This window comes from Neomonachus schauinslandi, chromosome 4 (assembly GCF_002201575.2).
Source record: "Neomonachus schauinslandi chromosome 4, ASM220157v2, whole genome shotgun sequence".
Classification (NCBI taxonomy): Eukaryota; Metazoa; Chordata; class Mammalia; order Carnivora; family Phocidae; genus Neomonachus; species Neomonachus schauinslandi.
In genome coordinates this window covers 172,389,718-172,407,478 of record NC_058406.1, presented here as the reverse complement: position 1 = coordinate 172,407,478, position 17,761 = coordinate 172,389,718, and the positions used below count along the sequence as shown (strand labels likewise).

Below are 17,761 nucleotides of genomic sequence, written 5' to 3'. Positions count from 1 at the left end.
TGATTACCCAGGGAAAGGTAACTTCTCTTCTCTGTCCAGCAGTGCATGTGTTGTTGGATTTGTGTAAGTTGAATATCTTTATGACATGGCTCTTCTGTACCTCCTTCAAATTCCAGCTTATTTGGTCTCTCAAAAGTTACACAACTTAACACTCTATATGTAAACTTCTTCCAAAAATTCAAGCACAAATGAGTTTTGTCTATGACTCATGGAAAAAGAGTAAATGACCCAAATGTTTTATAACTCCTGCTTTCTTGGTACCCAAGGGTGGGTCACTGAAGCCCTTCTAGAAGACTCTCCATCTAGTGCCATGTTAAGACTTGCAGAGAGGACTAAGCATTAGGATATTACCGACTGATTCATCAACACTGGGCGCCTCTCAAGTGACACATTCAGAGTGCCAGCACTGGGTGACAGGAGCAGGATACTTCGAAGCTTGAAAGTAGAATGCAGTTCTGGAAATCTCGTTCTTCCCATTTCCTTCCAAATATAAGCGTCTCCTCCCGAGCCTCATTTCAGTAAAGAGATGTCCTGGCTCTTAGAATTGGGAGCATATCCTCCGTGGAGCTTACTAGAATTTCAGAGGCTGGGTTTCCACCACAGACCTACCCAGTCAAACCCCAGGAATGGGATCTGGGCATATATTTTGAACCCACCCAACAGTGATTTAAGGCCCCTGTGCCAGCATTTGAGAGCCAGTAAAATGGTGGTTAAGAATGTGGTGTTGGAATCAGGCCTCACTAAGTTGTCTCATCTGTAAAATGAGGATCACACAGCTTGAATATCACAGAGCCATGATGAGGATGAAAAGGAAAAGGTCTTAGCACAGAACCTGACATCTAAGAAGTGCTCAGTAAATACTGCCGGTTGTTATCATTGCTGTCAGCACACTCTTAAGTCTGAAAGGAATCACTGGTTGGTGACCAGAACCGGGAGGAAAGAGGAAATGGCTGTGTTGTCATAGTCACAAATGTTCCATAGGGCGGCAGGATTTGAAGTTCCTTTCTTATCAAAATGGAAATGACACAAGACTTATGGCCCGGTCTCTGGGAATCTAAGAAAGATCCTGTGGAGAGAAAACTGGGCTCTCACGTCTTCCAGCCTGACAACCAAATCCAACCTTGTCCTCTCTGCTCAGCTCCAAACAACAGCCCGACTCAGTGGAAATGAATGAGACAACCCGGTGACCTGCCATAGGGCAGGAAAAGGTGATTTCACTGAATTTTGCCTTCCTGGCAATTGGGCATTCACCGTGAGATACACTGGGTGCCTAGATGCAGAGGTTATTAAACAGATCACATAACCATCGTTCCTCATAGCTGATGCCCAAATCCTGTTGCGTCCCACATCTCCTCAGGATGAACTCATTCTGAGCTGCTTTTGGGTTTTGAGTGTTTGTTTTTCTTTTAGAATGACGTGTCACATTGACCAGCTGAACACTTGGTACGATATGAAAACTCACCAAGAAGTAACCAGCAGCCACCTCTTCTCAGAAATCCAGACCACCTTGGGGACTTTTGGTCTGAACGGGTTAGACAGGCTTCTGTGCTTTATGATTGTCAAAGAGCTACAGGTGAGCCTTTCAGCTTCTGTGCATGCTTCCCGCTGCCCTGGGAGAGGGGAGAGTAGCTCATTTAGCTTTTCTTTCAAGCTTTCCTGTACCAACACCAGACACACATATATGCTTCTTGTTAGGTAGATAAGAACTGAGCATAAACTGGAATTTCTTTGGCCAGCACAGTATTTTTATGTGTAGACTGGTGTGGGGAGTTTCATGTGAGGAAGTTGAGACTCTCTCTGAAACCAACTCCTCCGAGCAGGGGGTGTTTCTAACAGGAACTGGAAGTTGCTTCTTCCCTGTTACCCTTTATAGCATTTCGTGACTTAGGCCAGGCTGTGTTCTGTATAGCACTTTAGTTAACTGAAGTATTATTTACTGTATTCATTTATTTATATTTACATTCATTATTATTATTTAGTTCCTTACGTGTCTTCTTGTTTTAGAATTTCCTCAGTATGTTTCAGAAAATTATCCTGAGAGACAGAACTGTACAGGATACTTTGAAAACTCTCATGAATGCTGTCAGCCCCCTAAAAAGCATAGTAGGTAAGTGTTCTGAAAGTAGCCTGAGATGGAGGTAACACTAGCTTTTCCGTTTTTACTAAACAGAAAATTGTATTTTAACCTTTCAGCAAATTCGAATAAAATTTATTTTTCCGCCATTGCCAAAACACAGAAGATTTGGACATCTTATCTCGAGGCTATCATGAAGGTATGTTGAGAGAGGGTGAAAATCAATACTGTATTTTTTAAATTATTTTCTTGTAACTTTGTTACCCAGAGAAAGCCATGCTTCTTTTGTCATCAAAGCAAACATACAAAACTTCAGTTTATCGTTATTTCTAAATTAGTTGTCCTTTATCATCCATTCTGGAACTGTTCTTGACTGTGTTTTTCGTTGATTGGCCTGTCATTCTCCTTTCACCAAAGAGAACCGTTTTTTGGTTTTTTTTTTTTTATGACTTCAGGCAAGAAGTGCTTTCACACAAAGAAATGGAAATCTTCCTCCCTCAGTGGTGCTCCATCCTGACGTAACAGGTTTATTTAATGAGCTCCTCTGTCAGTGTACAGCTCTGATCTGCTCCAAGTAGGTGTTAGCACAGGACATTGTCTCTCTCCCCTCTTGGGTCTGCACAGATGTTAGAAAGCCAAGTTCTCTGGGACGTAAGTTATCCTTACACCATGAATAGAACACTCTTGTCTAAATTTAGAAATGAGTAAGAAAGTGAAATGAGATTAACTTGTTGGATGGAAATCTGAGTTACTTTAGAATTCACTTACCTGCTTTCCTGCCTTCACGCCGTAGTGTCAGCTCCGGGGACCCTCTGTGTCTTCTGTGTGTCTTCCTCTCATCATGTGATGATCCAAGACATTCAGCACCGCTTTGCTGAACACTCATTATGTGCAAAGCATCATCACTTGCTGTGAGACACAGAGTTAAAGGAAATACTCGCTGCCTCCTCAGAAAGCCCACTTACAGAACAGTAGGAAAGAGTAGGTGTCCTGGTGGAAAAGCAATTCATGGTTAAAAGTCTCACCTACCACAAGAAAAGTCTAGGCTGCTGTGGGAATTTGGGGAAGTTCCATTCTCTTGTTCCCAATTATATTAGTTGTTCATGGAGATAGTACTGATGGTGCCTCAGCTAAATTCACAATATATTTCCCATAATTGCAGTGACTTTTTTTTTTTAATTTGGAAACTTAGAATAGGTAACACACAGAGCCTTTGACTCTGCTGGGTGTCCTCTTGTGACAGATGTCTAACACTCCCTTAGCCGCATGATTTCCAGATACTGAGAGCTTCTCAGGCTGTTTCTAATTGCTGGGAAGCCTTTAGGAGGAGCAGAGAATTGCCTGAGGTTGGACAGGCCTGAGTCTCAATTCTGTGGGAGGCTGAGGGAGATTACAGAGATGCTTCAAAGAGGTTCCCCAGGGGCTAGTACAGACCTCCGTGAGCTGTAGTTGCTGGTAATTCAGTAATAACCAAGTATTTGTCTAAGTCCGTGATCTTTACATAAAGCCCTCAAGGACAGATTTGTCCATTTGTCTTTGGCTAATCTGGAAGAGCGATGGAAATACTCTGCGCTGTCTGATGACAGCCACTAGCCTCATGTAGTTATTGAGCATTTAAGATGTGGCTTGTGGGAATGAGGAACTGGATTTTAACTTTTATTCATTTTAATCAGTTTAAGGTTAAAGAGCCCCACGCAGCTCTGGCTGCTGTGCTGGGCAGCACTACCCAGAGAGCTGGAGAAGGACGGACAGTCTGAAGACCTCTCGAGCTAGCCAGCAAATGGGTAGATGGAGTGCACCGGCTCCCAGGCTGCTCAGCCTCCAGAACCTTAGCAATGGCTTGTAGTAAGTGAGCACCAAAGAGGAAACAGTGGTCACGGAGACTGCATATGCTTTAGAGAAGAGCAAGTTAGGTTAAACTGCCCGTATCTCTGCTTCCTTTCCTAGACTGGTATTTTCGACGGAATCTTGGACATAGAGTATCTAGAATTCAGCAAGGGGTCTATGGGCCAGATAAAAGGTTGGAAGGACATTATTGAGTGGCCTGAGGAAACCCACTATTTTCTTGGCCTATTCCAGTTTTTCAATAATAATATTTTTCTATTAATAAAAGGTTTCTTATGAGAACATTTTTTAAATTTTATTTTCTTCACGTAAGCAGAATAATAATCTAGTAAGAATAGTGGTCAAAAGTAACACATCCGAGGTGTTTTAAAACACTTAACTGTTACAGGTTCCATTTATCTAAAGAAGATCTTTTCTTTGCTCTTAGAGAAGGCCACTCTTTTTTTAACTTTTCTCTGCTCTCAACCACTGTGTCCATTTCTCCCTCACTGTTACTAGCATCATAAAACAGTCTTCCCTCCGATTCCTCCTCTCCCTCTTGCTAATCTTTTGGGGACAGCTTTCCTAGAATAGGAATGAAGAAATTCACGGGCACAAAAAGAATTTACTTTTGACTTTATGATGCCAACAAATTGAACTTGTTGGAACAATCTGAACTCTGTCCCAGACCTGACCCAAAGAATAGTTTCCTATCACCGGACAGGGGTTATAGACATCTCCAGATATCATTTATGCTCATCACTACTCGGAAATGACGTGCTTAATCTGCCATGCTGACATAACTCTGTATTGCAGATCTCGTCTTTTAATGGTTTGAGAATTATACTTTGTTACAACTGGCTTCCATTGTTACCCTGTATGTTTTATTGTGCACATTTATTTTATTTTATTTTATTTTAAAGATTTTTTTTTTTTTTAAGGATTTTATTTATTTAACGGAGAGAGACACAGTGAGAAAGGGAACACAAGCAGGGGGAGTGGGAGAGGGAGAAGCAGGCTTCCCACTGAGCAGGGAGCCCGATGCGGGCCTCAATCCCAGGACCCTGGGATCATGACCTGAGCCAAAGGCAGACGCTTAACAACTGAGCCACCCAGGTGCCCCTTAAAAATTTTATTTTTAAGTAATCTCTACACCCAACGTGGAGCTCAAATTTACAACCCCAAGGTCAAGAGTCACATGCTTTACTGAGCCAGCCAGGCCCCTATTTTGCACACTGAAAAGAATTATTCTAAGACAGTGTCAGTAGGCTTCACCAGATTCCCAAAGAGGTCCAAGGTACCAGAACAAGGTTAGGAACCCTTAGATGAGAGGTTATCATTGTTAGAAGGGCCTTTTTGGAAGATTTTATATAGTTTATTTTATAACCCAGGTTGTTACATGATCTGTAATTCTGGGCGATGTGGCTAGGCTTATAGTCACCAAATTTTAGAAAAACAGAGTGAAATGGCGTCGTTGGGACTCAAGAAAGTTCCGCTTAGGACAAATGAAGGAAGTAGGGCTTCTCGTTAGCAGCTACTAAGCGTGGAGAACTTATTTCAAAAGATCATAAATACAGCTTCAAAACAGACACCTTTAATATGTGAACAACTGACCGTTCATGTCACTTCGTATAATATTAGACTTCAGGGATATTTGAGGTTGGCATACAGGAGTCTATGCAGATGTTCCTTGTGCTCCATCAGGGAAGACACTGGTCTTAGCCACAGAACCAGTCCAGGAAATCCTTAGATTTTCCTGTAGAACATTGTGATCCTTCCAGTAGAAAATGGTCATCTTCGTGTTTGCCTCCTCGCTGTCACGTGGAAGCACTGTGTGTTCTCCCTCTTCTTCCTCTTGCTCGTTCCCAGGTGGGACAGATGCAGATTCTGAGACAACAGATTGCCAATGAACTCAATTATTCTTGTCGGTTTGACTCCAAACATCTGGCAGCCGCTCTGGAGAATCTCAATAAGTAAGTGCCGGCATTCGAAACAGCCACGTAGGGGCCTGGATTATTCATTATCCATTAGCACCCCAATTTCTTCAGTATTTACCCTTTTACGACCTATTCAGGTAAGAAGGCTCTCTGAATTTAGAGCCTTCCTTCCCAGGGATAACCAAATCTGTATAAGCCCCTTTCCTCAGTCTTGTCCCTTGGTCTTCTCTCTCTCTCTCTCTCTCTCTCTCTCTCACTCACTCATTACTGATGGATTCATTTATTCAGTCAACATCTATTGATCACTTAGGACACATCAGACATTGTGCTGAGGACTTGCACAGATTGAGAAAGCAACTGTTACCAAAATCCACACCTAGATTTCCGGAGGACTGAGTCACTGATCATCCGGAGGGCTATTCAAAGTGTGCTAATTACCACGAGTGGCTGTGGGCGCACGTCCTGAAGTACAGTCATATCCTCCACCTCCCCAGCAACTTGCTCTCATTCCCAGCCTCTACTTAAAAATAAGTAATCTTTTTTTGCCAGTCAGTAAGTCAGCGCTTTTGATAAAGCAGTTATTGAAAACAGTTCAGTCAGTTCATAAAAATTGGAATGGCAAAAGCATTCGATTTAACTCCAAAAGGTAAAATATTCTACGTCACATTTTCCACTTAACGACCAATCACAGGTATGGAAATTGAGAATTTAGGAGGATCCAGGCCTCATTTTACAGATGAAACCGAGGCCCGGAAAGATCACATCACAGCCTGTGTTAACTGTTGTATGAATTGTGTTCATCTCTAACGTTTATCCCTGTTCTGTTTTGTTTTGTTTTTCCTTGCGTAGGGCTCTCCTGGCAGATATTGAAGCCCACTATCAGGACCCTTCGCTTCCTTACCCCAAAGAAGACAACACGCTCTTGTATGAGATCACAGCCTACCTGGAGGCGGCTGGCATCCACAACCCACTGAATAAGGTCAATGATTCAAGTATGGAGTAGAGTGGCAGGAGATGGATGGTCCCTGCAGAGATTTGGCCCAGATAGCAGATCACTTGCTAAAATACTGGGAGAGCCTGGGTTCTAATCCCAGAATCTCCATTCTCTTAAGCCCCCTCCCTTCCTGAGTTCCAGTTTCCCACGAGTGATAGGATGATCATACCTTCCCTGCCTGATTCAGGCCATGGGAATCAGGTAATACCGTGTTTGCCACGGTTCCTTAAAAAGTGAGATACTCTTATCTGTAGGAGATCAGTTTTAGGTTTATCTGGGGTTTTTATTTGAACTGCTGTTAAGTGATGGCATTGATCCTTGGGGCCCAGAGATGCTTCCCTCGTGGCTGACAGTAATCACAACCATAATCTGGGGCCACAGACTGTCTTCTGCAATTCTGACTTCCAAAAACCTCTGCGAGCTGAAAGGTTTTTCTCCAAGTTGGTGCCAGATCTCATTTGGTGGCAAAACTCGCCCGAACTGACATAAGGCTGTTTATACTTCAGTGAATATTCATGTTTTGATGCAGAAATACTGATGACTTTGATGATAGGCTGTAAGCCTAGACCCTCTGACCTTTCCAAAATCTGTAAAATACAAAAGCTATACGCCCCCCTGGGTTTTGGACAAAAGCTAAGAAACTAAGTAGCAGCTAACATTTTGTGAGCACTCCCCTCGTGCCAAGCCCTGTCAGCCCCGGCTGTGGGTGACGTGCCGTCATCTCAGCAGCACCGTGAACCATGCCATCATCGGGTGAGGAACTCGAGGCTCAGAGGCTGATGACTTCCCCGGGGCTCCACACAGGCGAGCGCGGGAGGCAGGCAGTCTGACCAGAGCCAGGGCTCCCAGCCAGAGCGCTGCCTTGCCCCCCGGGGAGTTGAGGGAGGGAGGGCGATGGCCGGGTATCCCCGACTGTACTATGTGCACTGCAGCTAGCAAGGAGACCGCTGTGCGACACGTCCCATCCTTTTCCCTCCCCCTTTGTGAATGACATGAAGAGGATTCGAGGGGAAAGCAAGGAGACCGCTCTGCGACACATCCCATCCTTTTCCCTCTCCCTTTGTGAATGACATGACGAGGATTCGAGGGGAAAGTAACTGCTCATCTCCAAGCAAAATTGTTCCCTTCCCAAAAGGGCTCGTTTTTATATAGGTTTTTATGTTTGCAGGGGTCGGTGGTATTACATTTAACTCTGCAGGCAGCAAATTAATGCTGAACGCTCCCTGTTTTCGGTAGCCTGAAGAGCAAACGGAAAGAAAATGGAAGCTTTCCATTTGAACATGTGTTCTGCGGTCTTGTGCCTTGGGAAGAAGCCATCGATTTTTCTTACCTTTCTCTTTCCAGATATACATCACAACAAAGCGCTTACCCTACTTCCCAGTTGTCAACTTCCTCTTTTTGATCGCGCAGTTGCCAAAACTTCAGTACAACAAAAACCTAGGTACTGTATGACATTCCTTGCAAGAAGTCACAGTAACACGGTAACAGTGGATTAATACCTCACCAAACAGCTCTTTGTAGTGAGAGTGCTATGTCACCGACGAGATCTTTCCTTAGTCAGAGGAGTGTGGAGAAAATGCACGTCTTTGGGCCTGTGAAGTACAGTGTCCCTTCATGAGGTGTAGACAGTGGATTTACCATTAACCAAATATAGTCCACCCTTGATTTCCAAAGATTAGCCAACTTGTAAAATGTGTGGGATCTTTGCTTCTCTCCTTTCTTTAATGTTTAGGCAGCTGATCATGGTGTGAGAGAAACCTCCTTTGGTTACCGTTCTAATCTCAGGGGTGGCGTGTGCCTCCCGAGTATCAGGAGCTGCCGTGTGAGAAGTAACAGCCATAGCCAGTACTTTACAATGTCTGTACATGTGATGACATGTGAAAATATTCGTTACAGACGAGCTACCAAAGCCTTTCAGTATCTTTGTCCTGGCCAGGCACATTGCCCTATTTTTTTTTTTCTTGCCATTGATCACTTTAACTTACTATTTTTAGGAACACTTTTCTAATAGCTTCCCAGGTCCTTCCTCTGCCTCTGAACTTTATATCGAAGTTGAGCTTTGTCAAATCCGCTATAGAGGTTTATTTACTCTAAAAATATCATAGGTGGGGCGCCTGGGTGGCTCAGTCGGTTAAGCATCTGCCTTCGGCTCAGGTCATGATCCCTGGGTCCTGGGATCGAGCCCCACATCCGGCTCCCTGCTCAGTGGAGAGCCTACTTCTCCCTCTCTCTCTGTCTGGCTCTCTGCCTACTTGTGCTTTCTCTCTCTGTGTCAAATAAATAAATAAAATCTTTAAAATAAAAAAAATAAAATAAAACAAAAATATCATAGGAGCTTTCCTGTAAATGTGCTATTTCTTAGCCAGCAATTCCAAAATGAATTTCTTCCTTGAGCTATTTCCCCTTCCTATTTCATAAGCTTTTTAAGGATAAAGATGTGGAATCTCTGTAAGGTTTTTATCCTCTCATTCAGAAATACTCCTCGATTCCAGACACAGCTCCCATAACAGTATGTGCCCCTGCCACAGAATGCAGAGCGTGGTGGCACCCGTCAATACCGCTGCAGGACTGACGGACGGACGTGAGTCCGGATTCTGGCTCGAGCAGCGCTCACCTGTGTGACTGTGGCCAAGTTACGTAACCTCTCAGGCCAACCCGATTTTCTGAACAACCTAATACAGTTCCTGGCATGGAGCAAGCGTTGCCCTGACGCTAAGTCCTTTTCTGTATATTGGTCAAAATCAACGGAAAGAACCATCCCAGGGTGGACTTAGGAGTTCATCTCAAGACTCAGAGTCATGTTGTTCCTCTGTTGTCTCTGTGTTAGAACTAAACAAGAATACGTGACCCTCTATAATGATAGATTGTCAGTGCATGAAGATGATCCTGTTTTCATTAAAGACTATTTGTTCACTGGTCTCATTCTTAGGTAGTATTTCTTTCATTATATAGCTGCCCATAGGAAGCATTTCACTATTCCATCGAATTCCAGATCTATAAACAAAACAAACTTTTTAGTGTCCTAGAGATGTATCTATATCTGACTACAGTTCTTTTCATGAATTAGAGTGATGTGTTAATCTGGGAAGCAAAATAATGGTAAGAAGGACTAGGAAGGAACATCAGGGTGTTTGGAGACCCAGAAAACACGTATTTAACCCTGCTGGGGGTTGCTCTCAAGACTGACCTAAGAAACGCCTGCCTGCCTTGGTCTGTCTTTAAGGCAGAATCTCTGTGGGGCCACATTCAGAGAGGAAGCTTTTGCTGTAAGTGTCACTGCTGCTGTCCACCTGGAAAGGGTCATTTCTTCATGTTCTGATGACCATCATTGTCTCGTCCAGTGGGCATTGAGTAAATTCAGAGTTGCCAAGGCCCAGGTTAGGGAAATGAGGATAACTTGTTTGGGCATCTCTGGTTTAAGTAAGGGATGGCCCAGCCTTCACAGGAACCCAGGTGTGGGATCTGAAGGCCTGTCTGGCCCGCCTAACGCCTTTCTCCAAAGTGGTGTACATTTTACATCCCACCAGCATTTGGCAATGTTAGTCTTTTTAATGTTAATCATTCTAATGGGGGTGTGTGTGGTATCTCGTAGTTTTCATTTGTCTTCCCCTAATGATTCATGATGTTGAGCACTTTTTCATGTGCTTTTTGGCCATTCTTTCTTTGTTAAGTGTTCAAGTCCTTTGCCTGTTTTTAAATTAGGTTGATGGCTTTTTTTTTTTTAATCACTGAGTGGTAGGAGTTATTTATATATCATGGATACAAGTTCTTTGTTAGAAAGTGTGAGTTTTTTCTCAGACTTTGGTTTCCCTATTCATTTTCTTACTGGTGACTTTAATGAGCAGAAATGTTCAATACTGATAATGTCCAATTATCTATTTTTCTTTTATAATTGTCCTTTCTATATCCTGAGAAATCTTTGACTAACCCTAAGGTCATAAAGATATTCTTCTATGGTTTTTTTTCTAGAAGCTTTGCGGTTTTAGCTCTTACACTGAGGTCTGTGGTCCATTTAAAATTACTTTCTATGTACAGCATAAGGATATCCAGTTTCAGCACCATTTATTGAAAAGATTTCTCATTCTCCATTAAATCATTTGGATATTCATGGAAATTCAATTGTTCCTATAAGGGTGGGACTGTTTCTGGTTTTTCTCTTCTCTTCCATTGATCTCTTTATCCTCATGCCAATAATGCCTTGCTTACTATAACTTATTATAATTAAGTCTTGAAATCTGGTGATGTAAGTCCTCCAACCTGGTTCTTTTTCAGCATTGTGTTTCCCCTCAAAGACCCTAAGCTCTAGCTCCTGTTCCCCCTGCAGCCATCTGGGCAGAAGGCTGAGGTCTCCAGATTGGGGGGGAAATCCTTAGTGCAAAAGCCAGCTTTGCCGCTCACTCACTCCCCACATTTCCTTCTTCCACTGTCTAGGCTCTCCTGCAGATTCTTTTACTGTATAACGTTCAACATTGTGTTTAAAGATACTTCTTAGATATGTTATCTGGGGTTTAAACTGCTTTCATTTAAGAGAGTGGTTCAGCGCATCTAACACTACTATGCGGCCACTAACAGAAGTTGCTTATAGGTAATGTTCACCTTCTCATTTACCTTCATTTGTATCTTTCAGCTTTCCTATAATGGCACTTGTTACTATATTAAGCAAAAGAGACAGTGATGGTGATTATAAAAATCAGCCACCATTTTATTATGTTGAGTCAGACCACTCTGACCCAGGCCTAATTCAAACTGGAGTCCAGAGTTGTCACTCCCTCCAGATAGTCATCTGCCGGCAGTGGCACGGTCCCCAAACATTTTGACATTCACAAACATACCCACTGGATGAACATCACCAAAGGAAAGCACTTCGCTGGGTGGCCTAATTCCTCCTTTGTCGCTCCTTGCAGGAATGGTCTGCCGGAAGCCTGCCGACCCCGTGGACTGGCCGCCACTCGTCCTGGGACTGCTCACTCTGCTGAAGCAGTTTCACTCCCGGTACACCGAACAGTTCCTGGCGCTGATCGGCCAGTTTATCCGCTCCACAGTGGAGCAGTGCACAAGGTACTGAAGGAATTGATGTTACAGAGGGGGCTGGGAACCTTGCATTCCAAATTCCTCTTATTATCTCCCTAGTGCAGGTGGGAATTGGCTGCTTTACCCTGCTGTGTGAAGCAGCTTTGTTTGCAGCAACTAAAGGTGCACCCATCCTTCGTCACCCTGCTGGGGGAGCCCCCTCGGTGCACTCCACAGTGATTTGGCAAGAATGAGCGAGTCATGACCAGGATTAGCGACCCCCACAGGGAAGAGAGTGCAGGCCTGTTCCTCTGCTGTTCTGGGCGCTGTGCGCAGAGCTCAGGGAGCCTGGGCTGTCCGGGTGGGCCACTGGCCTGGGATGGCCTCATATCCTTCAGCGGGAGTCAGGGAGCATGTCCGTGTCAGAGCCTGGGCACAGCCTGGAGTTGCGGCGTAGGAGGAAACAGAAATCACACAGAAGTTCCTATTGGATACAAGGCTCATAGGCCTTTTTTCTACCCCCGCCCCCCATGTGGTTTTTCTGGGATAGAAAAAAAAGCTATTTGCATGAGATGCTGGGTCCCGAGCCTCCTCTGTTACTCTAAAGGGTCAGGCCCCTAAATAAATTTCTCTGGCATGTTGTACATCCAAAGTCTGGAAGATTGCCACTTGGTCACTTTGGTCAACGTAACTTAAAGACTAATGGGAATGACCTTCAAGGACCTCACAGAGCAGTCCTCACCAGACATGATTTCAGAGACCCATTTAGTTAACCTTCCACCCAGGGCATGAATCAGTGCTCAGGCATCCCTGGCAGGAGTCCTCCTGGGATCCGGCCATCAGTGAGGCACCATCATCTCCCATGGCAAGGCCGGATGCTGGTGGCGGTGTGCCCAGCCCTGGAAAGTCGCTCATTGTGACGCATGAAGAATTTCTTCCTGTCTCTGAAATCTCACTCGTCGTGCCTTCCTCTACACTCTCTACTTGGGATAAATGCAGTCTCCTACCTTTGCCTCACCCCACATTGTGAACGTCAGGATGCTGCCTTAGGTCTTCTTTTTCTTTAGATAAGCTGCTTCTACCCCTTCCTGTTCACCGCGCTGTGGCTACTCACCGTGTCCATGACCTCTTCTGGGGGTTCCACTTGGCTGTTGACCCTCCTCTCTACATTTTCTCTGTGGTTTTCCAAGCTTGTACTGAGATTCCAAAAACAGCCGACCCCTTCGAGAGGACCGCCAGGCCCCCGGTGGAGTGCAGGGCAGCTAAAATTGCAGTACTGGCTTCTTGACACCTGTTGGATACCCGTGGCTCATAGTGACCTTGCATTCTTCTTAAATCCTGACATCTCTTCCCCAAGAGCCTCAGTCAGTAGAGTTCTTCCTCGCCTTAGTTAATGGACTGAACAACAAACACACACTGGATGTTTTTCTAGGACATCCGGTGAGCCTTGCTTCCAACAGCACACTTTTTAACAACTGAAAAGCAGAAGGTAGCCCAGAAGGGTAGGGAAGTCTCAGAGATGAAATTGTAGCGATCACAAAATGAGGCTGGTTGCAAAGGAACGCAGTAGGCGCCTAGAAACCTAGTGCATCTGGGCCCCGGACTGTGGAGAGGGAGCCAAGGACCACAGTTCAGGCGGTACAGGGAGATTGGGAAGAAACCTCCACACCCACCACCCCAGCTGTAGCTCCCCATCTGTCAAGAATTGGCAAGTCCTTCCTGCTGGTCCTTCTTCACTGACGACTACCAAGTGTGGCTGTGGCACAGCATGTTTCTGGGGACCCTGAGAGAGCCCATCAGGAGGCAGGTGTCGCTGGGGCTCTGGGTTTCTGATCCGGCTAAGGGAAGTGACAGAAGGAACCTGGGATGCATGGAGGCTCTTTCCCTGCCCTCGCCGGGCGCAGAGCAAATATAAACACAGCCCTGGTCACACACTGAAAGATCCAGAGCAGTGGCAACTTTTCCAGTTGTAATCACTCTTCAACCTTCTTTTCAAGAGCAAAAAATCATCAGGGAAATAAACCAGTAATCCAGTTGCATGAAATCCTTTGTTAATCAGAAAATGCCAGTCTGGGCGCCTGGGTGGCTCAGTTGGTTAAGCGACTGCCTTCGGCTCAGGTCATGATCCTGGAGTCCCAGGATCGAGTCCCGCATCGGGCTCCCTGCTCAGCAGGGAGTCTGCTTCTCCCTCTGACCCTCCCCCTTCTCATGTGCTCTCTCATTCTCTCTCTCTCAAATAAATAAATAAAATCTTTAAAAAAAAAAAAGAAAAGAAAAGAAAATGCCAGTCTGTACCTAAATTGGAAATAATTTTAAGAGCGAAAAAGTTCCTTTTTGATGTGCAGAAAGAATGTGAGCTGCATAAGAAGACTGTCACGTACTTTGCTGCATTCCCAGCCCTGGAACAGTGCTTGGCAACACAGTAGTTGTATGAATGAACAAGGAGGAGGATCCCATACAGAAGGTTGTTACATGCTGTGTGTCTCTGACACCTGTGTGCAGGTACAATCACAGATGCTGGAAGCTGAAAGATAAAGGCATGACCCAGGCCCTCAAAGAAACCAGCATACAAACAACTGAAAATTTAAGAGTCTTGGGGGGCAGATACTAAGTATGATGAAAGCACAAGAAAAGGCCACCTGCCCAGAGGAGTCAGGTTAGACTTCCAGAGGAGGCAGAACCCACGCTGCAACTGGAAAGATGCCTGGTTTACTTTCAAGTCCGCGGGCGGAGGGGTGGGGAGGTGTGGCCTGTTCGGGGACCTGCCAGCCCATGAACCGTGAGGTGCTGAGGGGGAGGGCGATGAGGCTGGCCAGCCAGCGGGCGTCGTGGAGGCCCGCGTGAAGCGCTCGGCGCAGACTTCATCCCCTCGGTCGTGTTCTGCAGATCTGCGGGCAGCATGACGACAGGAATCAAGAGGCTGTTCCAGAGGTTTCTTCTCCTCTGGCTTCACTTAGTAATGTGTCGTTGGAATTCGGAGGATGCAGCTGTAACCGAGGGTTAAGGCCTTGTCTGCCGATCTGGGAGTTGGGGTTTGTGCTCACGGTATTTGCTGTTTAAAGTCAGAACGGAGACTTCCGGGGAAAACCCCAGGCTGACAGGACTGGCTCTTCTCTTAATTACTAACTTCTATCTGCCCCTAGCCCTTAGGCCCTATACTTGAGGAAGTTTTACACAGGAGAACCCTCAGCTCATTATCAAGGGCTCCAGTGTTGAGAAAGCAAGTGAAGAAGTGAGTGGACTTACCCTGTCCGCCGTGCGCAAAGCAGTGACTTGATCCAGACTCTTCTCCGTTACAGCCAGAAGATCCCTGAAATGCCTGCGGATGTTGTGGGCGCCCTTCTCTTTCTGGAGGATTATGTTCGGTACACAAAGCTACCTAGGAGGGTAAGCACCGGACTACGACGGAAGCGCTTTCTGTAGAAAGATGGCGTTGCGGGTGGCCCTGCGCTCCTGGGAGCGCGCCCACTAGCTCCCGCCCGCGGCTGCGCGAGCCCCGGCTCCGACCCGCAGCGGGGAGGGCGCCCCCTTCTGCGTGCGGCGGGCGTCACGCCACCTGCCCGCTCCTCTCACTAGCACGCCCTCGTCCTGTGAGCGGCGCCCCCGGTTCCGGTCCCGGTCCCGGTCTAGGAGCAGTTCAGGGGGGCGAACCAGGAGGGGAGTCCTTAAGGGGCCAGGGCAGGGAACTAATTGTGTGGTTGGTTTTTTCCCCGTCCCGAAAACCTGGTTCCCACAGCAGGTTTGGTTGAGTTCACAACTAAAGTACTTGGCCAGAGTTCCCACAAATGGCTTCGTTTTACCCTCTAAGATACTCTCCTTTTCCTGTCTCACTAGTAATTCCACTTTGGTAAGTTTTCGCTCAAAATGCAGAGCTTGATACTAAAATATAAAAGACTTTTCGATAGATTCTGAAAAGCCATTCTGATTTTAAAAAATCGGTAGGTTAGGGATCAAAGATACTTTTTTTTAATAACAAAAGCCGAAGACGATGTTTTAAAAACTAACTAGCAACATCATACTTTAACTAGCAGCATTCCCATTGAAGTCCGCGCCGTAATACGGCCGTACTGACTCCCGCTGCTACCTGTGTCGCTCAGGTTCAAGGCAATAAAACAAGAAGTGACAATTTAAAAATGCATAAAAAAAGGAAAACAAATTTGTATTATTTATTGAGAATGTAGTTGTCTTCCTTGAATCCCCACTAGAATCATGTGGAAAACTATTAAAATAATAAGCGTACAAAAAAGCTGATTAGACAATGTACAAGGTAAATACACGAATAACCAATTCAAAAATAGGAAAAAGATCCCATTTGTAGAATTAACAAGTAGTCAGGAATTATAACCTCTATAAGAGACAGTTTAGAAAAAATAACAATTTAGAAAAACTATAAACATTTTTTAATTTTTCCATCTCTCTGAATGAGGAAACTCAAATAGTATTTATTAGTTTATAGGTTTAGTGCAGCTATGATCAAAATCCAGATAATTTTTTTACCTGGGGCGGGGGGTGAGAAAATTTTTAAAAATTTTACAGAACTCAGGCCAAAAGAATTGTTTTAAAAAGAAGATACTAAAACATACCAAGTATTTAAAAATATTATAAAGCTACCAAAATCAATAGTGTGGTACTGGTATGAAACCCAGTAGATGGATCAATAGACCAGAATATGTAGTCTATAAACAAATCCGAGCGCATACAGTAGCACCTGAGGAAAAGTAGCCTCTCAAATGAGGGGAGAAAGGAAATATTTTAGTCAACATTGCTGGCACAATTAGTTCATTATGTGGTTAAAAATTAGCCCATTAGTCTCTTCACATCTTCCATGTATCAAAATAAATTACAGATCATGTGAAAAATGGAACCAATAAATTCAGAAATTTTACACAAATATGTATCAGCTCTCAGAAATTTCTAGATAAACACCAAAGGAGGAAACCATAAAGAAAATTTAGAGATCTGATCTCTTATGAATGCTGAATATAATGAATTCTGTCAAATGTCTCTTAATTAAAAAAAAAAAAATTGGGGAAAATATTAACAAAGGACCGGTTTTCTTGATTTATAGTGTGTTCTTCTAGATGAGTAAGAAAAAGATAACCAATCGATTAGAAAACAAAAACAAAAACAGGCAAGAGATAGTAGCAGGCAGTTTTCAGGACAAGAAATACAAATAGCAAATAAACATTTGTAAAAATGTTTGACCTTAATTCAAGAGTCACAAATCAAAATAACAGTAAAATTACTGTTTCCACCAACCCAGTTTTTTACTCCAACTGGTAAAAAGTTAAATGTTGGACTCCCGCTGCATGGAAGGGTTTGGGGAAATAGGACTTCTCAGTACTGTCGATGGCGGTGCAAACTGTTTACCCTATGGGAGGGCAATTTGGCTTTATTAAAAACAAACAAACAAACTTGTCATATATTCACCTGGTCCCAGCCATTCAACTGCCTGGAATTTATCTGCTGGATATATGTGCAGAAGTTCATGAAGATAGGTGTACAAGGATGTCCGTAAGATTTAGCAGAGGTAAATACGGACACAAGATTATGTGAACCTAGTTTTGAGTGTGTCTGTGTAAATTAGAGGGATTCATTATAGAATAATTATCAGGTTTAGTTTTCTCTAGGGGATTAAGATGAGTGATTACTTCTTTTTACATTCCTCTGCATTTGCTAAATTTCCTCTAAGTAGCAGGTGACACACCTTTATAATCAGAAAAAGCCAACGCTGCTTTTTTCAGTAAAAATAGTATTGCCAGTACATTATTAAAAAATACCCATTTCTAGCAGTTGGAGGTCACCTGGCTCTACATTCCACTCTTTCACCCTCCCCCACCCCTCTCAGGGCTTCCCCTCAGAACAGTTCAGGAATGCATGCTTTCCAGGCCCTTCTTTCCTCCTCTCTCCCCCCTCTGGCCT

General features: G+C 44.4%; 1 protein-coding gene across 2 annotated transcripts in view; it reads left to right on the top strand.

The window, feature by feature from the left end:
• The window catches only part of WASHC5 (WASH complex subunit 5), a 54,695-nt gene that overhangs the window by 35,984 nt on the left and 950 nt on the right, over positions 1 to 17,761 (top strand). For both annotated transcript variants that reach the window (XM_021688794.2, XM_021688796.2), the window contains 8 exons: positions 1,411 to 1,573; positions 2,005 to 2,107; positions 2,194 to 2,273; positions 5,768 to 5,871; positions 6,685 to 6,814; positions 8,174 to 8,270; positions 11,734 to 11,887; positions 15,139 to 15,226. In XM_021688794.2, the coding sequence (XP_021544469.1) occupies positions 1,411 to 1,573; positions 2,005 to 2,107; positions 2,194 to 2,273; positions 5,768 to 5,871; positions 6,685 to 6,814; positions 8,174 to 8,270; positions 11,734 to 11,887; positions 15,139 to 15,226 (919 nt within the window). The remainder of the gene's footprint in view (positions 1 to 1,410; positions 1,574 to 2,004; positions 2,108 to 2,193; positions 2,274 to 5,767; positions 5,872 to 6,684; positions 6,815 to 8,173; positions 8,271 to 11,733; positions 11,888 to 15,138; positions 15,227 to 17,761) is intronic.